This window comes from Oryctolagus cuniculus, chromosome 6 (genome assembly GCF_964237555.1).
Source record: "Oryctolagus cuniculus chromosome 6, mOryCun1.1, whole genome shotgun sequence".
Classification (NCBI taxonomy): Eukaryota; Metazoa; Chordata; class Mammalia; order Lagomorpha; family Leporidae; genus Oryctolagus; species Oryctolagus cuniculus.
The window spans coordinates 23,155,030-23,177,625 of NC_091437.1; the positions used below are offsets into that span (position 1 = coordinate 23,155,030).

The 22,596-nt window shown below is 51.0% G+C and overlaps 1 protein-coding gene across 1 annotated transcript in view; it reads left to right on the forward strand.

The window, feature by feature from the left end:
- Nucleotides 1-22,596, forward strand: part of CATSPER3 (cation channel sperm associated 3) — a 29,826-nt gene that overhangs the window by 2,150 nt on the left and 5,080 nt on the right. The window contains exons 2-3 of the mRNA XM_002710102.5: nucleotides 1,619-1,772; nucleotides 19,025-19,264. Of these exons, the coding sequence (XP_002710148.2) occupies nucleotides 1,619-1,772; nucleotides 19,025-19,264 (394 nt within the window). The remainder of the gene's footprint in view (nucleotides 1-1,618; nucleotides 1,773-19,024; nucleotides 19,265-22,596) is intronic.

Sequence of the window (22,596 nt, forward strand, 5' to 3'; positions counted from 1 at the left end):
TCTAATGAAGTGGAGATGCCACCATTTCCTTCACCAGGCATTTTGGTTAGACTTTTGCATTGTTTCCAAGTCCCCGCTGTAAATCGTGCTGGGATAACCATCTTCATGCAGCCTCACTGCGTGCTGGGTTGTGTGCCCTCAAGGTGGGCTCTCTGGGGAAGAGGCTGTGGGCAGTTCTGAGGCTTTTCAAAAAAGCTGGGCAGCTTCCATCCCTGGCTGGTGCTGGTAGCCCCCCCCCCCGCCCCTGCCCCCACCCCAGTCACACGCAGGCCATCACTGATGGGGACCATGTTTGTCTCTGCTCATTGCGTAAGCAAGAATGATGAGTCTGTGTTGCATGTCCCCAGATTAATATTGTTAACTGCATGGCAGGGGGGCGTTTATTGGCTGTTTGTATTTCTTTTTTGAATTGACTGTTTACCTTTTTTTTTCTTAATGATTGACTTACAAGCATTTGTGTGGGTGATTATTTTTGGTCAGCTTTTCCTCCTGGACTGGCCGTGTTTGGTTTGGGTCACTGTGTGTCCCCAGTGCTGACTGTGTCGCCTGGCGTGTTGAAGTCACTTGGAGCTTTGTTGAGTGTAAATGAAGAAGCTGCTTTGTTTTGCTTGAGGAGTGGTGACTTTTTTTGCCCCCCACCCCCGAGGTCCAGCAGAGGGACCTGAGTGACTGAGTGAGGGCAGATTGTTGATGGTCATTGCACATCTCAGTAGTCACTTACTCTGCATGTCATTGCTATTTAGAAGTACACTCAAGGGGCCAGCACTGTGGCTCCAGCATCCAGACAGGTGCCAGTTCGAGTCTTGGCGGCTCCACTTCCAATCCAGCTCCCTGATAACGCATCTGGGAGAGCAGTGGAGGATGGCTCCAGTGTTTGGGTCCTTGCACCCATGTGGGAGACCCAGAGGAAGCTCCTCACTCCTGGCTCCTGGCTTCGGATCAGCTCAGCTCTGGCAGTTGCAGCCATTTGGGGAGTGAACCAGTGGACAGAGGACTTCTCTCTCTCTTTCTTGTAACTATGCCTTTCAAATAAGTAAATAAATAAATAAATCTCAAAGCAGTAAACTCAACCCTTGGACAACATGGGTTTCAACTACATGAGTCCACTGTTATGGGAATTCCTCTTTTGAAATTAGTGGCAATTTGAGAAAACTCACAGAATAACTACATAGCGTAGAAATAGCTAAAAAAAATAGATAACTCATGAACCCATAAACTATATGTAGCAAATAGACTGGCTTATAGTTATGCTATGAAATGCACACAGATCTATTATAGGAAGTTACCATTGATGGAGACCCAGACACAGGCCTGCAGGCTGTCCTCAGTGCCTTTTGCGGTTGGGAAGAAGGGGAGTGCAGGTAATCACAGCCACCCAGAGACACCTGGAGTGCCAGCCGGCTGTGGTCACTGCGTGGCAGAGTCTGAGTTGTCCGTGGACTGATGGGCGGGTGGGTGGGTGATCAGTGACCCCCGAGCTACCCCAGGGTGACTGTGTACCTGGCTTGTGTTCATGGGGGAGGGAAAAGCAGACCCTCTTCCTGACCCTCAGGGGTGCCTTGTGTTGGGGTCTGGCTGTGCTGTGTGGTAACTGTGCCTCTTCCCACCGTCCTGCCAGGAGGAAAGACGATCAGTGTCGCGCGTTTGTGAAGAGAGTTGTGACGAGTCGCCTCTTTCAGATCATTATGATCAGCACCGTCTCGCTGAATGCTTTTTTCATGGTCTTGTGGACCAGTTACAAAATCAGATACCAGTTGTTCAGAGTGCTTGAGGTAAGCGGAGAACATAGCTGTCTTCTCTTCTTTCCACCTATTTCATTCCAGAAAGTGGTAAGATTTTTAAAGCTTTTTGTTCCCAGAATTTTTATCTGAAAAAAATTCTCAGGATTTTTTTTTTTTTTTTGACAGGCAGAGTTAGTGAGAGAGAGAGACAGAGAGAAAGGTCTTCCTTTGCCGTTGGTTCACCCCCAAAATGGCCGCTACGGCCGGCATGCTGCACCGATTCGAAGCCAGGAGCCAGGTGCCTCCTCCTGGTCTCCCATGCAGGTGCAGGGCCCAAGGACCTGAGCCATCCTCCACTGCCTTCCTGGGCCACAGCAGAGAGCTGGCCTGGAAGAGGGGCAACTGGGACAGAATCCGGCACCCCGACCAGGACTAGAACCCGGTGTGCCGGCGCCACAGGTGGAGGATTAGCCAAGTGAGCCATGGCACTGGCCACGCTAAGGACTTTTAAAATATGCACCAAGGTGTGGGGAGATTGTGTCAGGAACTGCAGTGGTGAGATGTATTTTAAAATTATTTTTTCAAAAAAATTTTTGTTTATTTGAAAGGGAAGAAGGAATAGGGGAAGAGGGAAGGACAGAGATTGATAGATCTCCCATCGATGGTTTACTCCCCAGATAGCCACAATAGTCAGGACTGGGCTGGCCCAAAGGCAGGAGCCATGAGCTTCATCTCAGTCTTCCATGTGGGTGCAGGAGCCCAAGCACTTGGGCCATCTTCTGTTTTCCCAGGTGCATTATCAGGGAGCTGGATTGGAAACAGAGTTGCCGGATCTCAAACTGGTGCCCCTATGGGGTGCTGGCACTGCAGGCAGCAGCTCAACATGCTATGCTACAGTGCTGGTGCCGGCCTCTCTTGAATGAATGTAATAGTGGCTAAGCACATAGCAGATGAGGGAAAACATTTTCCAGTACAAGTGTCCCAGTTAGTAAATAAAAAAGAAATGCTAGAACATCACTGTTTTCTAACTCCCAGTGAAGTATCGGATCTAGGCAATCAGCATTAGTGGCTGCTATCTTTTTTTATTATTATTATTTTAAAGATTTATTTATTTGAGAGGCAGAGAGAGAGGTGTCTTCCATCTGCTGGTTCACTCCCCAAATGGCTGCAATGACCAGGGCTGGGATCATTAGAAGCCAGGAACCTGGAGCTTCCTCTGGGTCTTGCACACAGGTGCAGGGGCCCAAGCACTTGGGCCATCTTCTACTGCTTTCCCAGGCTGTTAGCAGAGAGCTGGATCAGAGTGGAGCAGCCAGGACTAGAACCAGCACCCATATGGGATGCCGGCCCCACAGGCAGAGGCTTTACCTGCTGTGCCACAGCACCGGCCCTAGCTGCTGTCCTTTTATAACAGAGACAATGAGACCTTGTATACCCGCTGTGCAAGAGCAGCTGTAGCGCTCAGGCCTGCGTCTGAGCAGCCGCTGGGTCCAGCCTCCTGTTTTCATTACACGAAGAGGGAGGAGCAGGTGAAAAGCACCACAGGTGTGCATTTGGCACAATCCAGACTGGGAGGATGTAGAAGTCAAACTTCTGGGTCCTGTAGGCAGCAAGCTGTAAGGCAAGAGAAGAACAGGCCAGCGCCCCGGCTCAATAGGCTAATCCTCTGCCTGCGGCGCCGGCACACCGGGTTCTAGTCCCGGTCGGGGCGCCGGATTCTGTCCCGGTTGCCCCTATTCCAGGCCAGCTCTCTGCTGTGGCCTGGGAGTGCAGTGGAGGATGGCCCGGGTGCTTGGGCCCTGCACCCGCATGGGAGACCAGGAGAAGCACCTGGCTCCTGCCATCGGATCAGCACAGTGTGCCAGCCACAGCGATCATTGTGGGATGAACCAATGGAAAAGGAAGACCTGTCTCTCTGTCTGTCTCTCTCACTGTCCACTCTGCCTGTCAAAAAAAAAAAAAAAAAAAAAAAAGATTCAAAAGACCACATTTTAACGCTATATAAAAGGGACAGACTAAGTTATTAGTTCTAGGGGTGTGTATATTGGCTTCCATCTCTAGAGAAATGCAAGGAAGTGATTATACAAATCTGGATGATTTGGGGGAGGGTGAGAGTTGGGGTTGATGGAGCACACGGAGGAGCTTCTGGGTTAGTTGGCAGAGTTCTCCTTCCTTTTTTTTTTTTTTTTTTTTTTTTTGACAGGCAGAGTGGACAGTGAGAGAGAGAGAGACAGAGAGAAAGGTCTTCCTTTGCCGTTGGTTCACCCTCCAATGGCCGCCGCAGCCGGCACACCGCGCTGATCCGATGGCAGGAGCCAGGAGCCAGGTGCTTTTCCTGGTCTCCCATGCGGGTGCAGGGCCCAAGCACCTGGGCCATCCTCCACTGCACTCCCTGGCCACAGCAGAGGGCTGGCCTGGAAGAGGGGCAACCGGGACAGAATCCGGCGCCCCGACCGGGACTAGAACCCGGTGTGCCGGCGCCGCAAGGCGGAGGATTAGCCTAGTGAGCCGCGGCGCCGGCCCAGAGTTCTCCTTCCTGACCAAGGTGGTCGTTATGGGGATGCCGGCCAGGTAATAGTTCATTAGGCTGCATGCGGTCTGTGTGTGCACTTTGTTTTACAGTCAAAGGTTAAAATGCACTTTGTTTTCATTTAGGGGGAGTAGCGCACTTCCCTGCTGAGGTCATGTGGTGCCAGTGGCAGTGGGGGTGGTAGAACCCCCCAGTTAGTATGCGGAACGTGCTGGTTCTGCTCCATAGCAGTACTTCTGTGAGTGCGTGGACTGGCAGTGAATCCCACACCACCCTCCAGAGTCTGGCCAGGGACTGTAGAACGTGTTACACGTGACTTGGTGGGAGTCAGGGGAAGAGATGAGTTGAGTGCTGTGAATCTTGGAATGGTCTCCAGAGGCCGGAGAGCCTGGCTGGCAAGCCTAGGGGATATTTTGTGTTGGGGGAAGGATATTGACTTTGGGGTGATAACCGATTTGTGTTCAAGTCCCAGTTCTCCTGCCTTACGACTAGCTGTGAGAGTTTGTGCAAGTTACTCAAGCTCCGTAATTCAGTTGCTACATCTGCAAACTGATGTTGTCAAATACATTTTGCAGAGTGGCCGAGCGGCTGCTGAAAATCACACATAGGCCTGAGACCTGATGAACGTTTTGGGAGGCCCCAGGGAGGGTAACAAGGAGGACCTGTGAAGGCCCTGGTCTCTCACCTCTGGCAGGTGGAGGGGAGTCTCAGGAAGAGTGGGAACCTGCTGCGGCACTGGCTGTGTGCCCCAGACGCAGGCCCCTTTGGCAGACACTGGGAGATGGTGGCTCCAGGCGCTCAAGGACATCTCAGTCCGTTCATTAGAGGGCCATTAAGCTCACGGAGCAGAGGCTTTGGTGCCCACACATGATTAAAAATATAGACTTTATAGAATTAATTCCGCAAAGTCGCTTAGTAACAAACCTCTAGAGGAGCAGGGAATCTGGCTCCCAGAGTTGCAGCATGTTATTTTAAATGTCATGTTCTCAGTAACAACAACACAGTAATGAGATAGAGAAATGGGATGAGCTAAGTTTATCTCGAAGAAAAAGGGAGTAGTAAAATGATCGTTAGCAGCTGCGAAGGGGAGCGGGAGGGCGCGTGCAGAGACTGGCTCACGCCTCCCACAGCGCAGGAGGGAGGGCCTGGAGCCGCTGCTGGTGGCTCACGGGGGTGACGGATGTTTCCAGAAGGACCCGAGGGGAGGAGCTGGAAGGCTGCAGACACGAGGAAGCGATAGAAAATGAATATGCTAAGTGTTCTTCCTTGATCATCACGAGTTCTCCTGCTGTGCCCCATCTACGTGTGCAGTTATGTGTCATTTATACACCTCGGGGCTGGCGTCGTGGGGCAGCAGCTTGAACCACCGTGTGGCGTGCCCCCATCCCGGTCAGAGAGCTGATTTGTTTCCTCGCTACTCTCCTCCTCATCCCTGTTGCTGCTAACGCGTCCTGGGAGGCAGCGGGTGATGGCTCAAGTGCTCGGGCCTCTGCCCCGCGTGTGGGAGACATGCGTTGAGTTCCGGGCTCCTGGCTTTAGCATGGCTCATTTCTGGATTTTGGGGCATTTGGAGAGTGAATCAGCGGATAGAAGGTACCTATCTCTGTTGCTCACTCTCACTCTGTCACTCTGCTTTTCAAGTATGTGGGATAAACATTAAAAATAAAGAGGGAAGTTATGTATGTAAAAGAGTCTGTGCTAAGAGGAAAGCGGGCTGCGGGAAGCTCCCCTGCTGGACTTGGCAGACAAAGACTTGCAGGTGGTTCCAGCCACGGAAGGACTCATAGCTAAGGAACTGAAGGATGGTGCGGGTGCTCGTCGTCACAGGTAGTGGGCTCAGGTCCCATATTGGGGTGTCTGGGTTTGATTCCCGGCCCCGGATCCTGACTACGGTTTGCTGCCAGAGCCGTAGTGGTGGCTCACGTGACCGACGTTCCCGCCGCCCAGGGCAGACCTGGATGAGTTCCCAGCTCCAGCTGTGGCCCCTGGCTGGGCCTGGGGCTGTCGTGGACATTTGGGAAGTGAACTAGAAGATTGGAGTTCTCTGTCATTGTATCTCTGTCTCTATAATAAATTAATAAATAATTTAAAAAGAATTAAAGGACAGTGTGAAAACAGTGTCAAATGAAATAGAGAATATAAATTAATAGGTAGAAATTATTTAGTAGAAATGAGATGAAATAATTGCAATAAAAAATCACTGGAGGAACTCAACAGCTGATAGAAGAAAGAATCAGGGAACAGGAAAATAGGTCAATTGAGAGTCTCCAGCCTGAGAAATAAAATGAGTAGAGACCTTTGGGCACCGTCAGACATGGAAACGTGAATGTAATAGGAGTCTCAGAGGAGAGAAGAGGAAGGGAAGAAAAAAATATGTGAAGACATAATGGATAGAAACGTCCCAGATCTGACGGAAGACGTTGATCTGCACATCCAGAATATCAGTAAACTCAGAAATCCATGGCTCAGGGGCTGGTGCTGTTGAGTGATGCTGGCATCCCATGTGGATGCCAGTTCAAGTGCTGGCTGCTCCACTTGTGATCCAGCTCCTTGCTACCGTGCCTGAGAAAGCAGTGGAAAATGGTCCTCCCTCCCTCCCTCCCTCCCTCCCTCCCTCCCACCTTTCCTTTCCTTCCTTCCTTCCTTCCCTCCTTCCTTCCTTTTTTTTCCTCTCTCTCTTTCTCTTTTTCTGATTAGTTATTTAAAAGGCAGGGTTACAGAGAAGCAGAGACAGAGAGAGAGAGGTCTTCCATCTGCTGGTTCACTCCCCAGATGGCTGCAATGGCTGAAGCTGCGCTGATTTGAAGCCAGGAGCCAGGGGCTTCCTACAGGTCTCCCTCATGGGTACAGGGGCCCAAGGACTTGGCCATCTTCTCCTGCTTTCCCAGCCATAGCAGAGAGCTGGATCGGAAATGGAGCAGCCGGGACTCGAACTGACATCCATAGAGGATGCTGGCACTGCAGGCCCCAGCTTTATCTGCTAAGCCACGGTGCTGGCCCTTCTCTCTCCCTTTGTATTTCTGCCTTTCAAATAACTAAGTAAATAAGTGAATCTTTAAAAAAGAAAAAGAAATCCACAGCTAGACACATAGCAGTCAGGCTGTTGAAAGGTGATGGCATAGAATTGGAGAGCACAGCAGAGAGGCAGCTCATCACATGAAAGCAATCCTCAGTAGACGAGCAGCTCACCAGAAAACGGCAGGAGGCATCGGGTGTCACACTCACACTGAGAGGAAGGGGCTGTCCACCAGAAACTGTACATCCAGGAAAACCGTGCTTCAGAACTCGGGGGGGGGGTGGTGTGGCCCAGCTGTGAAGATGCTGCTTGGGGTGCCCTGTGCCCTGTTGGAGAGGCTGCTTTGAGCCCGGACTCCTCTGCTTCCCGCTTCCTGCTCAAGTGCACTCGGGAGGCGGCAGGTGGTAACTCAAGCTCTCGGGTCCCTGCCAGCCATGAGGGAGACCCAGGTGGAGTTCCTGGCTCTCAGCTTTGGCCTGGCCCAGCCTTGGCTGTTGGGGGCATTTGGGGCAGTGACACAGTGGATGGAATTTCTTTGTCTTTCTTCTCTGTCTCTGTGTCCCTCTGCCTTTCAAATAAATGAAATGTTTAAAAACTAAGAAAAATGAAAGAAAGTGAAAATGTCACAGCATCCTTCCGCCCGAGAGACACCTGAGAACCAGCAGAGTGCTGGGAGATGGGCAGAGGTTTGCAGCAGCCAGTGCACACTGCTCCCGTCCTGTCCCAGTCTCCAGCGTGGTCACCGTCCTCAGGTGGGCAACTCGTGGTCCCTGTGCGGGACGCTGCTCCCTGGTCCCGGGGCAGCCGAGCAGACCTTGTTCTTACAGAACTGGCTTGGTCTGTTTGCACCTGAGGAACCTGGAACTTCGTCAGGACAGAGGGGTGGCTAAGCGGAGGGTGTGTGTAACACACATGGAGGGCAGCCCGCTGCTGCCTGGGGCCGGATGGTCCCAGAAGAGGCCAGCAGCAGGCAGGGCGGAAGCCTGATGTGAAAGGCCCGGGAGGGAGATGGTTTGGACATGGAAGCACTGGACAGTTCCCACTATAGGGTGGACTTAGGATGCCACACACACCCAGGGCCAGACAGTGTTTACGAGAGACCTGGGAGATCCCACACGTTCGTCTCTAGCTGATCGTTAGGCTCAGCACACGCAGAAGGGGAGGTGAAGGCAGCTGGTGAGTGGCCGGCTAAGCTTCAAGCTTCTCCAAACAGCCTGTGTGGAAATTCTGGGAGAGCCTGTTTCTTTCTTCTCTCCTTGTCTTATTCTCTCCCTCTCCCCTCCCTGCCTCCCTTCTTCTCAAGGCATCTAAGAAACTTTATGTCCAAAGATTAGCTGACCAGAAAATAAAGAAAAAGAGACTTCAGAGACCAGGCATGATGTGAATACAGTCCTTTACAGAAACAGTTTGGAAGAGTCGCTCAACAGCGACGGCCCACAGAAAGAAACAGAACGAACCGTGAGCAGGGGAAGTCTGGTATGGTGAGTGAGCGCATTGTAATATTTGAAATACCCGGTTTCGGCAAAATGCCGTGAAGCGTGTAAAGAGCCTGGAACAGTCGGCTCAGCAGGAACTCCGTGAGGAAGCACGGACACTGGAAGGAAGGCCTTACGTCAGTGGTGTCAAGTGTGCTTAGGATCTCAAGGAAATCCTGGGCCGAGAGCTCAGGTAGCCAGGTGAACGCTGTCTGTCTCAGCGAATAGAGAACATCGGTAAACAGAAATCGTGAGAAGGAATCGAAGTTCCGGGGCTCCGCAGTGCCGCAGCTGGAGTGCAGCGTTGGTCACAGGGATCAAGCGGCAGACGCAGCGGGCAGAGGGAAGCCTCGGACCCGGGGACAGGGCAGCGGAACCCACCCCGGGTGAGGAGCAGAAGGACAGCTCGAGGACAAACGGCTGAGAGAAGTGTGGGACACCGTCACGCGTGCCAGCGTGCGTGTGATGGACAGAGAATTCTGGGAAGCAGAAGTGGCCAGATTCCACGTGAGTGTGTACATGAGCGAATCTCAGTGAATTTCAGGAAGGAAAATGCTGAGACACATTGTAATTACCCTGTCAAAACAGAGGAATGGAAGATCTTGGAGGCTGCCAAAGGCCTGCATCTCACCAGGCAAGAAGTTCCTCCTCGCGAAACTCAGAGGCCAGAGGTCGGTGAAATGACATGCTTAAAAAAAAAATACAGTCAACCAGGGGTTCTAGAGTCGCCAAAACCGTTCTTCAGAAATGAAAGGGCAGTGAAGACGTTCCAGGTCCACAAAATGAAGGACTTGGTTTCTGGTAGACCTGTGCTAAAAGAGACTACAGGAAGTCTTAGGTGGAAGTGAACCAGGACAGCAAGCCGTATGAAGAAGGAGAACTCTGGTCACGGCGACTAGTTAGGTAGTCAGTACTGCATTTTAGTTTGCAGCTCTTTTTTTTTTTTTCTTTTTAAATATTTATTTATTTATGTGAAAGAGTTACACAGAGAGAGGAGGAGAGGCGGTGGGGTGGTGGGTCTTCCATCTGCTGCTTCACTCCCCGCGTGGCTGCAATGGCTGGAGCTGTGCCAATCTGGAGCCAGGAGTCAGGAGCTTCTTCTGGGTCTCCCACATGGATACAGGGGCCCAAGCACTTGGGCCATCTTCTACTGTTTTCCCAGGCCATAGCAGAGAGCTGGATTGGAAGTAGAGCAGCCAGGATTTGAACCAGCGCCCATATGGGATGCCGGCACTGCTGGAGGTGGGTTTACCCACTAAGCCACAGCGCTGGCCCTGCAGCTCTCTTTTTAAAATAACTACATAAATCAGGTGGTTACGGTTAATGGGCACACAGTGTATAAAGATGGGATTTTTGACACAAACGCATAAAGATAGGGGGATGGAGCTATATGGGAACAGAATTGTTCTATGTTAGTGAAGCTAAGGTAGTATTGATTTAAGTTTAAGAAGTTAATTGTAATTCCAGGGCCAACCACTAAGAAATAGCCAAAAGCTAAACAGAAAAGGAAATGAGAAATCAAAATTGTAAGTACAAAGAGATCAATAAAATAGTAGTGAGGAATTAAGGAGCAGCAATAAATGACCTGCAGAAAACAAGTAGCGAAATGGCAGAAGAATGTCCTTTATTAGTGCACGCTTCATTGTGGACACATTGCACTGCCCAGCTGGTCCGGCGTTGCTGGCATTTGGGCAGTGAACCAGCACAGACAATCTCCCTAATCTGTCTCCCTGCCTCTCAAGTAACTTTCAAAAATACACAATGGATGGGGCTGCTGTTGTGACGTAGCAGGAAAAACGGGTGATGGCGACCCAGGTATCCTGTACACATGCCGGTTCGAGTCCCGGCTGTTCCATTTCTGACCCAGCTCCCTGCTAGTGTCCCTGGGAAATCAGCAGAAGATGGTCCAAGTGCTTGGTCCCTTGTTAGCCATGTGGGGGATCTGGGTGAAGCTCTTGGCTTCTGGCTTTGGCCTGCCCAAGCCCCAGCCTTTGCGGCCATTTGGGGAGTGAACCAGCTCACTTGCTCACTCTCTCTCTCTTTTTTTTTTTTTTTTTTTTTGACAGGCAGAGTGGACAGTGAGAGAGAGACAGAGAGAAAGGTCTTCCTTTGCCGTTGGTTCACCCTCCAATGGCCGCCGCTGCAGCCGGCGCACCGCGCTGATCCTGGCAGGAGCCATGAGCCAGGTGCTTTTCCTGGTCTCCCATGGGGTGCAGGGCCCAAGCACCTGGGCCATCCTCCACTGCACTCCCTGGCCATAGCAGAGAGCTGGCCTGGAAGAGGGGCAACCGGGACAGAATCCGGCGCCCCAACCGGGACTAGAACCCGGTGTGCCGGCGCCGCAAGGTGGAGGATTAGCCTATTGAGCCACGGCGCCGGCTCACTCTCTCTCTCTTTCTCTCTCCCTTTCTGTAACTCTATTTTTCAAATAAGAAAATAAATCTTTAAAAAATACACAGTGGGAAACAGTTGATCTTTAAAAAGATTAATAAATATTTAGCTACATTGAGAAAAGTAAGACTCAAATTATTAATATCAGAAATGACAGGATTATTTGGGGAATACTGTAAAAAATTTTATGCCAAATGAAATGGGCAACACCCAAAATACCAAACTGACTCAAGAAGTAGAGAACAGACTGAATGGAACAGTCTTATAACAAAAGATTAATCAGTAACCAAAAACCTTCCAAAAAAGAAAAGCCCAGGACCAGATGGCTTCACTGATGAATTCTAATCTTTTAACAAAGGAATAATACCAATCCTTCTTAAACTCTACCAAAAACGGAAGAGGAGAGGACCCTTCTGAGCTCATCCTGTGAGGCCACCGTCACCCTGACACCAAAGACGGCACAGGAAAAACCAGGGACAGATACCTCTTGTGGATATTGGTTCAGAAATACTTACTGAGAAAGCTGGATTCAGCAGCATGTCTAAAAGGGTGATGTGCCATAACCAAGTTGGATTTATCCCAGAAGTACAAAAGTGATAAATGCAAAAGTCAAACAATAAATAGTAAAATAAAAGCAAAAATACACATGGTCATCTCAGTTGATTCAGAGAAAGCATTTGATGAAACCCAGTACCCTGCCAAGGTTTAAAAAGTCCAAAAAACAAACCAACAAAATAGGAGTGAAATTCCTTAACTTTGATGAATGACGTTTATTTAAAAAAAAAAAAAACAGATAACATTATACTCAATGGTGAAAGCATGAGTCTTTCCCCTAAGATCAGGAACAAGACAAGGATCCCTGCTTTAGCTACTATTTGAAATTGTACTGTAAGTTCTTACCAGAGGCATTATGCAAGGAAAAAAAAAAGGCATGTCAATTGAAAAGGAGGAATTAAGATTATCTCTATTTCCAGGTGACTTGATCTTACATGTACAAAGTCTTAAAGAATTCTGTACATACACAAAGAAACTATTCGATTTATTAAACCAACTCAGCAAAGCTGCAAGGTGCAAGATCAACAGCAAACATCAGCTGTGTTCCAATATGGTAGCAGTTAACAGTCTGGGGAGGAGAGTATGACAATTCCTTTCACAATGGCATCTCAGAAGAATAAAGAACGTAAGGATGAGTTGAGAGGTGTAAACACTGAAAATTGCAAAACACTGTTAAAGAAATGAAGGCCTGAATACGTGGACCTTTGTGTTTGGTCAAGGGTTAGAAGACAATCTTGTTAAGGTGGCGGTGCTCTGCGAAGTGATCTGCAGGTGTCATTCAGTCCCTGTCAGAATTCCAGCAGCCCCTCCCTCCCTCCCTTTTTACAAAGGTGGAAAGAGAATCCTCAGATTCATATGCTGTGTACGAGACCCCAGTTAGCCAAAACAGTATTTACTAATTTTTTAAAGATTTATTTGTTTGTTTGAAAGTCAGAGTTACACAGAGAGAAGTGCGGGTGTGTGTCTTCCATCCACTGGGTCCCCAGTTGGCCACAATGGCTGGAGCTGTGCTGATCTGCAGCCAGGAGCCAGGAGCTTCTTCCTGGTCTCCCACGCGGGTGCAGGGGTCCAAGCACCTGGGCCATCTTCTGCTGTTTTCCCAGGCCATAGCAGAGAGCTGGATCAGAAGTGGAGCAGCCGGGCCTTGAACAGACGCCCATGTGGGATGCCGGCACTGCAGGCAGTGGCTTCCTTTGCTATGCCACAGCAGCGGCCCCACAAAACGGTGTTTGAAAATCAAAGTAAAGCTGAACGGCTTGTACTTACAGACTTCAGAACTTACTACATGGCAATCAAGACAGTGCAGGACTGGTATAGACAGATGCACAGTCCAATGGAGCGAAACTGGAGGATGGAAATAAACCTACATATCTCTAGCTGATTGGTTTTTCTAAGTGTCATTGTGACAAGTGTAATATTTCTCTCTTTTTAAAAATATTTAAAAGAACACTCCCATCCACTGGTTCACCCCCAAATGCCCACGATAACCTGTGCCAACTCTGGGAGACAGGAACTCAATCTAGGCTTCTCGCATGGGTTGAAAGGGCCCAGTTAGTTGAACTGTCACTCTTAACTCACAGGGTCTACATTAGCAGGAAGCTGGAGTCAGGAGCTGGAGCCGGCTATTGAACTTAGATGCTCCAAGATGGGACATGGGTCGCTTAACCAGTGTCTTAACCACTAGGCCAAATGCCCAACCCACAACTGACTTTTTGTCAAAGATGTCAAACACAGTCAATGGAGAGAATGAGCCCTCCAGAAATGGCGCTGGGACAACTTGATAGCCACATGCAGAAGAATGGAGCTGGACCCCCCACCTCATGCCCAGTATACAAGTGAACTGAATCTGGCCGGTGCCGTGGCTCACTAGGCTAATCCTCCACCTTGCGGCGCCGGCACACCGGGTTCTAGTCCCGGTCAGGGCGCCGGATTCTGTCCCGGTTGCCCCTCTTCCAGGCCAGCTCTCTGCTATGGCCAGGGAGTGCAGTGGAGGATGGCCCAGGTGCTTGGGCCCTGCACCCCATGGGAGACCAGGAAAAGCACCTGGATCCTGGCTCCTGCCATCGGATCAGCGCGGTGCGCCGGCTGTAGCGGCGGCCATTGGAGGGTGAACCAACGGCAAAAGGAAGACCTTTCTCTCTGTCTCTCTCTCTCTCACTGTCCACTCTGCCTGTCAAAAAAAAAAAAAAAAAAAAAAAAAAAAAAAAAAAAAAAACAAGTGAACCGAATCTGCAGCGATGATCTATATATAAGAGCTAAGAATATTAGAAGAACAGAGAAACAAATCTTCATGACCTTGGGTTTGGTAATTGATTCTTAGGTATGAAACAGGCAACAACAACAAAACATGAATTTGGCTTCATGAAAATTAAGCACGTTTGTGCATCATTGGGCACTGTTAAGAGATAAAAAGACAACCCACAGAATGAGAGGAATGTTTGCAAGCCATGTATCTGGCATTAGGTAAGGGATTAATACCCAGGGTATACAGTGAACCTCCACGACTTGCCAACCGTAACAACCATCAGTGGACAAAAGACGTGAGTGAAGAAGAAATTATAAATGACTGGTAAGCAAATGAAGAAATAGCATTACTGGTTCATAGGGAAATACGCATCAGGACCGCAGGGAGGTATTATTACATTACGTTGTACCCATTAAGATGGCTTTTATAAACAGAAGAAAGCAAATGGAAAGTGGCGAGTGTCCTTGTTAGCCCTTGTGGAGATCAGAGTTTTTGTGCACTGTTTGTGAGCTGTAAAATGGTACAACCACTGTGGAAAAGGAGCATGGCAGTCCTGTAACAAGTTAAACAGAATTACCACATGACCCAGAAATCCTGGTAAGTAGGCACTTAGCTTCTTTTTTTTTTTTTATAGGTTTTATTTATTTTTATTTGAAAGGCAGAGTTACCGAGAGCAGAATCAGAAAGAGAGAGAGAGGGAGGGAGAGAGAGGTCTTCCATCTACTGGATCACTCGCCAGATGGCCGCAGTAGCCAGAGCTGTTCTGATCCAAAGCCAGGAGCCAGGAGCTTCCTCCAGGTCTCTCATGCGGGTGCAGGACCCCAAGGACTTGGGCCATCTTCCACTGCTTTCCCAGGCTATAGCAGAGAGCTGGATTGGAAGTGGAGCTGCCAGGACTTGAACTGGCATCCATATGGGATGCCAGCACTGCAGGCAGCAGCTTTACCTGCTACGCCACAGCGCCAGCCCCAGCACTTAGGCTCTTGTACATCCATGTTTATGGCTGCTATATTCACAATGCACAAAAGGTGGAAACACCCCAAATGCCCACCAGTAGAGGAATGGATAAACAAACCATGGCATATGCATACAACGGGCTATCACTCAGCTTCTAAAGGGAATGGAACTCTGGTACATGCTACTGCGTGGATAAACCTTGAAAACATCACACTAAGTGAGATAAGACAGCCACAGAAGGGTATAGTGCCAGTATCCCATATTGGAGTGTCATTTTGAGTCCCAACTACTCCACTTCCAATCCAGCTTCCTGTTGATGTGCCTGGGAAGGCAAATAGGAGATGGCTCAACTATTTGGGCCCCTGTCACCTATATGTGAAATCAGATGGAATTTCTGGCTCCTGGCTTCCACCTGACCCAGCCCTGGCTGGTGTGGCCATTTGGAGAGTGAATCAGCAGATAGAATATCTGTGTTTCTCCTTCTCTCTGTTTCTCTGTCTTTCAAAATAAGAATATTTTTTAAAAAAGCAAAAAGAAGTAAGGAAATGGAATCATACCAATCATGGATAAAAAGGCAAATTTTCTTAAAGGTACCATCTCTTCCAATCATTCAGTAAAATTACTGCAATTCCAATAAAGTCTGGCATTGATTTTTCTGTGTCAAAGATAATTCTAAAATGTGGATGTAAGAATGAAAGATGAAAGAAAAACCAAGACGGAGTGGGTTTGACTACCAGATAACATGGTTTTTTGTAAAGCCATAATAATTGAGGCAAGGCCATGATGCAGGGGTAGACGGACAGGCAAACACAATGGAGTGGTGTGCTCCTGGAGAGACCTGGCCCCCAGAGGGGTCTGACCCCCAAAGAGACCTGGCTCCCAGAGGGACCTGACTTCTGGAGAGACCTGACTCCCAGAGAGACCTGATTCTCGGAGAGACCTGGCCCCTGGAGACACCTGGCTCATGTGGAGCCCGGCATGTGGTGGATAGGATGCAGGTGCCCCGCGATGGTGGAAGTTGCATGAAGTGCTACTATGATGCTATAATGACTGGGTACCCACATGGAGAAGAACATGTTTGCTTCTCTCACGGCGCACCTGGATGGATTAGAGACCCAACTGGAAAAGCAGAGAGAAAACAGAGAAGAATAGGCATGTGATCTCACAAGGGAGCTGTTTCCCAAGATAAAAAACATGCAGATGAAGAGAAAGTTTGATAACTTTTGTTTCGTTAAAACTTTAAATTTCTTGCAATTAATAGATCAGAAAAGCTGAAAAGCCAGCGAGGAGCCTGTAACAGGCTGAAGGTTAGGATCCAAGAGATGTACAAGACGTCTCCCACGTTAACCAGAAAATGGCAAAACCACCCAACAGGAGATGTGGCAAAGATCAGAAACAGTCCACGATTTAAACAGAAAAAGACGCCCAACCTCATTAATGAGAGAAATGAAAACTAAAAGGATGCGACTTCACACTCATCCGACTCACACACATGAGCAAGCATGGCTGTCGCAAGTGTTGGCATGGGTGTAGAAAACTAGCAACATTGCTGACGTTCAAGTAAATTCATTCAGCAACTTCAGGAAACAGTTTGTCAAAATTTAGTGCAGTTGAAAATAGCCTACAGCTCAGTATTTCCACTCCTGGGTGTGTAAGAGAGACTTTACACACGTGTGCACTAGGGCGTACAAAATTTGTTCAGACCTTGTACTGTTGCACTGTTTTGTGAAAAAATGCAAATAAACATTCTGCAGATACCTAGACAAACTGCAGTAATTTAAGTGGAATTGCCAAGTAGTGATGAAAGTTAATTTGTTTTATAGAAATCAACGTGACTCCCACAAGCATAATTTTAAATGAAAAAAGCAAATCGCTGAAAAATATGTGAGTGTGTATGCTATTTGTGTAATGTCTGAAGAATCCAAAATAATATATTAGTAGGGACAGCTCTGGTAAGATCATGTGTGCGTGGGGCTGGCATTGTGGTGTAGCAGGTAAAACCGCTGCCTGTGATGCTGGCATCCCGTGTGGGCACCGGGTCCTGCCCCAACTGCTCCACTTCTGATCCCGCGCCCAGCTAATGAGCCCAGGAAGAGCAACAGATGGCCCTAGTGCTTGGCCCCTGCCACCTGCGTCGCCGGAGACCTTGATGAAGCTCCTAACTCCTCATTTCAGCCTGGCCGAGCCCTGGCCATTGCAGCCATCTGTGGAGTGAACCAGCGAATGTCCCTCTCTCTGTGACTTTGACCTTGAAAAAAATATTAACTTATGCATGGCGAGCTTCAAATTTAGGATATGGTTGGTCACCACCGTGGTACAGGAGAGATTTGGTCCGTGAGAGACCTGCAAGAGACCACCTGTAATGTTCTTTTTTCTGGGTGCCAAGTAAATGGCTCGTCATTGTATTGTTCTAGAATAATTGTGAATCTGAAATAGTACGCGGTGGCCACGTGGAGACCACGAGTATGATGCACGCGGGACTGATGAAAGCACTGGTTGCTCAAACGCCAGCCCAAGGGGTGATTGCGGCTGCAGGGCTTTTCCTGGGATGCACCTGACACACACAGGGATCTTCAGAAAGCTCCCGGAAACATGCACTTTATCCTCTTGTTCATTCTCTGTGAACTTGTTGGAGTAGCCCCTCTCTGTCCTGCTGTCCTCCGTGGTCGCTCCCTCTGCCCTGTGCCTGGAAGGCGTTCCCTCTCTCCTTCCCTGCCATGCTCCTTGGCCCCTCCTGTGTGACCTCGTCTGTCACCTGGGTGGCTGCTGGGAGTTCCCTCCCAGCTGCTTCTCCTGCTGGCTCCATGGAGCAGCCGCAGCGAGTCTTCCGTGCTCAGTTCAGCTCACTGCCTTGCTCAGAATCCTCAGGCAGAGGGTCAACCTGAGCTCGCCCCTCCCACTGCGCTCCTGCTCTGGGCGCCCTCTGCGGGCCCTGGCTCTCCTGACCCTGCAGGTCCTCGAATGGCCTGCCTTTCACCCTGCCTTGTGCTTGCCATTCCCCTGTCCATTGACATCTTTGCTCACCAGGTGGCTGGGACAGTGCCTCCCCCACAGGACCAGTCCCTCCGTCTCCTTTGGCTGGTGTATTTGCTAGAATCCGTATGTGTTTGTTAAGCCTTTCTTTCTGCCCCTCAGTAGATGGTAAGCTTCCTGCGGGCTGGGCATTCTGTCTTACTGCTTATTTCCCAGAGCCTGAAACATTGCACAGGAAAGGTGTTCAAATCAGAGCTTTTACTATGAATGCATGAATTGATTTGGATGATACACAGACCAATGCATCAAACTAGATGACAAGGAAGTGGATGACTCAAAAAGTACCCCTTCAGGGGTCTGGCCTAGTGGTTAACACACCTCGTCCCACGTCAGAGTGCCTGCATTTCAGTCCTGGCACCAGCTACTGTCCCACCTCCTGCTAATGCAAACCCTGGAAGCCTGCAGTGATGGCTCAAGGGACTGTGTACCTGCCGCCTGTGTGGGAGACCTGGTTTTGGTTCCTGGTTTCTGGCTTCAGCCCTAGCTCACCTCTGGCTGTTGTAAGTATCTAAGAAGTGAGCCAGTGGCTGGGAGCTCTCTGACTCTCTCAGTCTCTCTACCTCCCTCTCTGCCTCAAAAAAAAATTTTTTTTTTAAATAAAGGTGCTTTTTGGCAGAACAAAGCCATTGGTGTTACAGATGTATGGGAAGAATTTGAAAAAGATTGAAAAGATTGGTTCAGAGAGAAATGACTTAGTTAACTGATTTTAAGTACATATGATTAAGTTAATAGATGTAAGCTGGTATTTGAACAGTCTCGAGTATTCCTATAAGTTTGTATATTTGGGTGGGCAGCAAGCTCTTGGGACCTTCTCTTGGGAAACCTTGAGTTCAGGTTGCTGATGCGTTGAGTTGCCGTGCACTGAATGGGACCAATGCAGTCATTCTGTCCATCCGTCAGTTTCCCCAAGCACCCTGGGTCAGACCTAGCCCCAGGCATAGGGCTGTGGGAAAGGGAACGGAGACAGGTACACTGAGTGGCCGCCCGGGTTCTTGCCCACGTGGGGGACTTAGGTGCACCCTCTCTGACTGGGTGGCCCAGGCAGGAAGAGGGCCATGGGCCTTGCAGCTTGCTGATCCTCCGAGCCTTGCCACTCTGCAGATCTCAGAGGTCATCTTTGTGTCCATCTATGCCTCCGAGTTCTCCATGAAGGTCTATGTGGACCCCATCGACTACTGGAAGGACGGCTACAACCTGCTGGATGTGGTCATTATCATCATTATCGTCATCCCCCACTTCCTCCGAAAGATCAAGGACAAGCACTACCCCTACTTCAACATCGCCGATGGCATCCAGTCGCTGCGCATCCTCAAGTTCATCACTTACAGCCGGGGCATCCGGGTGAGTGTCTCCCCGGTGTGAGGAGCCCGGGGAGGGGGCCCATCTGCCCAGCAGCCCCCGGGGAGCGGGGAGCCACAGTGCTCCTGCTGTCTTCCAGCTAATGAGTCCTGAGGAGTGGCAGGCTGCTCTTACCGGTACCATTGCATTTGATCTTTTTTTTTTTTTTTTTTTTTTTTTTTTTTTTTTTTTTTTTTTTTGACAGGCAGAGTGGACAGTGAGAGAGAGAGACAGAGAGAAAGGTCTTCCTTTTGCCGTTGGTTCACCCTCCAATGGCCGCCGCGGCCGGCGCGCTGCGGCCGGCGCACCGCGCTGATCCGATGGCAGGAGCCAGGAGCCAGGTGCTTTTCCTGGTCTCCCATGGGGTGCAGGGCCCAAGCACCTGGGCCATCCTCCACTGCACTCCCTGGCCACAGCAGAGGGCTGGCCTGGAAGAAGGGCAACCGGGACAGAATCCGGCGCCCCGACCGGGACTAGAACCCGGTGTGCCGGCGCCGCTAGGCGGAGGATTAGCCTAGTGAGCCGCGGCGCCGGCCATTGCATTTGATCTTAAAGCAGTTGTAAGAAAGGAATTACTAGCTCCATCGTGCAGAGGAAACAGAGGCCTGAGGTCACGCAGCCGTTAAGTGGCAGAGCTGAGCTGGAAAAGTGTGCCAGGCCCCAGCGGCATCGGGCCTTCCCCGTCCTGTGCTGCGTGTTGTGGACCCTTTGCTGTGCATGCCCCGGGCTCCGGCTTCCGGTGGCCTGTGCCTCTCTCCAGCTGCTGGGCCACACATTTGTGATTCTGCCACTTTGCTCGGTGGGAACAGTCTCCTTACTTTGTTGAGGCAGCCCTGGAAGTGCAGCTTCCACCAAGCCGTCTTCCTGGGTTGCTGAAGTCATGGAGTCTTCCCTTGAGTCAGAAGGCTTCAGAATGAGCCTCAGGACTGACCCCTGCCCATGCCAGGCCCTCAGGCGGTCATCCTGGGCACAGTGTGCCTGCCCTGGCTCTGCCTCCACCATCTGTGCTTCTCCAGCAAGGGGCGTTTGGGCCTCGTAGCAGGTGCCCGCCCAGCCTGCCGAGCGATGGCCCCAGCCCTGGAGAAGGGAGGCGAACTGTCGGCTGCCTGCACCACACCCACACGCACTCATTGGTGGCCCTCAGGGGCTGCATGCCTTTGTGCGTCCCCTCCCCACCCTTCATGGCCAGGCTTGTGGAGAAAGGGGTCTCTGTTTCTGGGCCCCACTCCCTGGCCTGCCACTGATGCCCTGGCTTCTTGTCCTCTGTCACCTGGCCCAGCGGCCACTTCCCTTGCCGTCCCTGTCACTGGTTGCTCGGGGATGGTGGGTGGCCCATGAAGATGGTGCCAGCCCCCAGGCTGCGAGCAGGGTGGCATAGAGAAGGAGCAGGTGCAGCTAGAGGCAGAGGTGTCATGACGTGAGGGTGTGGGTAGCCGAGAGGCCGATCCTGCCCAGAGCAGAGGCTCTGCCCGTGGAGGCAGGGGCTCCCAGAAGGCACAGGGTGGCCCCTGAACCTGAGGCCAGCAGGGGGCAGGCAGCCCCCTGGGAGAGAGCTGCTGGGAGTGAGGTCCTTGGCTAAGAGTGGCTCTTTGGCTGAGGACAGGAGAGAGGCTGCCCTGAAAATGAGGGTGCAGAGACACGCGGGAGTCACGTGCAGAAGGGGGTGATGGGCGTTGGGCTGCAGGAACGGATGGTCGGGCGGTGCAAGGAGCAGCGAGCAGAAAGGCAGGGAGACAGCGGCACCTGCGGGGCTGGGCCAGAAGGCCAAGGCCTGAATGTGCCTGGGGCCACGGGCCGGGCAGGTCCGCGCCACCTACGTCCTTGTGAATACAGATGCCTCCTGTTGGGCCTCAGGGTTTTTCTGTATTAAGCTGATCCTGTATCCCACACGGGCCCTGGGGGTCACCAGCCAGGCAGGCTGTGGCTGTGTGGTGGCCTTGGGGATATCATAGTAATGACCTGTGGTGACACGGCCCCTGTGGCCGGCTGGCTGGGGAGCTGGAGCTGCTGAGGGCCAGAACTGCACATCTATGCCTGTTTGTCTTTTTATTTTTATGGTATTTATTTGAAAGGCACAGTTAGATGTTTCATCCACTGGTTCACTCACAAAATAGCCGCAATGATCAGGACGGGCCAGACTGAAACCAGGAGCTTCTTCTGGGTCTCCCATGTGGGTGCAGGGGCCCAAGCACTTGGGTCATCTGCTGATTTCCCAGGTGCATCAGCAGGGAGCTGGATTGGAAATGGAGCAGCCAGGACTTGAACCCAGACCAGTGCCCTTTTATGATGCTGGTGCAGTGGCCCCACCTGTGTGTCTCGACTGAAGTCCAGAAAGAGCCCTTGAAGAAGTGGCAGTCCTGGTGCCCAGACGGGGTCTCTGGCCCTGCTTAATTACAAGGAAGTCCAGTTCAGCCGGCACCAGTGAACCTGCATCACAAGGCGGGAGTCCCTGTCTTGCACACAGAGCAGCTCTGTTTGTTGGGCTCTCCAGGGCCACATGGCCCCATCACTCTGCTTTTCAGTGTGCACGCGGCCTTCAGAGGCTGGGCTGCGTGAGCATGGGCTCTCTCTCTCTCTCTCTCTCTCTCTCTCTCTCTCTCTTTTTTTTTTTTTTTTTTTGACGGCAGAGTGGACAGTGAGAGAGGGAGAGAGACAGAGAAAGGTCTTCCTTTTGCCATTGGTTTACCCTCCAATGGGTGCACCACGCTTATTCGATGGCAGGAACCAGGTGCTTCTCCTGGTCTCCCATGGGGTGCAGGGCCCAAGGACTTGGGCCATCCTCCACTGCACTCCCGGGCCACAGCAGAGAGCTGGCCTGGAAGAGGGGCAACTGGGACAGAATCCGGCGTCCCCACCGGGACTAGAACCCGGTGTGCTGGCGCCGCAAGGCGGAGGATTAGCCTAGTGAGCTGCAGCGCCGGCCTGAGCATGGGCTCCTCTTCCTCAGGCCGAATCATTCCCCGCCCTGAACCTGCGCCTGGGGCTGCCCTTTCTGCCAGCCTTTTCCACACCCACGATGTCCCAAGCCAGGAGGACAGTGTGGCTTGACCCAGAGCCCTGGAAGGCTGAACTGGGCTCTAGGAATTGCATCTCCAAAGAATTTGGGAAGGCAAAATGAGATGTCCCCTGGAGACCTGGCGGGGCTGGGGACCTCTGGAGCCCCGGACTCTAGGGAAGGAGCTGCCAGCCTCTGGGGGTCCCGGCATCTGCCCCCAGGGGCCTGGACTCCCCCCCGTCTCTTCCTGTGCTGTGCACTGATGGGCTTGTGCATTGAAGAACCATTGCCAAGACCAGCTCTTGGGGCTGGGGGGCACTCTCTAAGTTGCTTCCTTCTG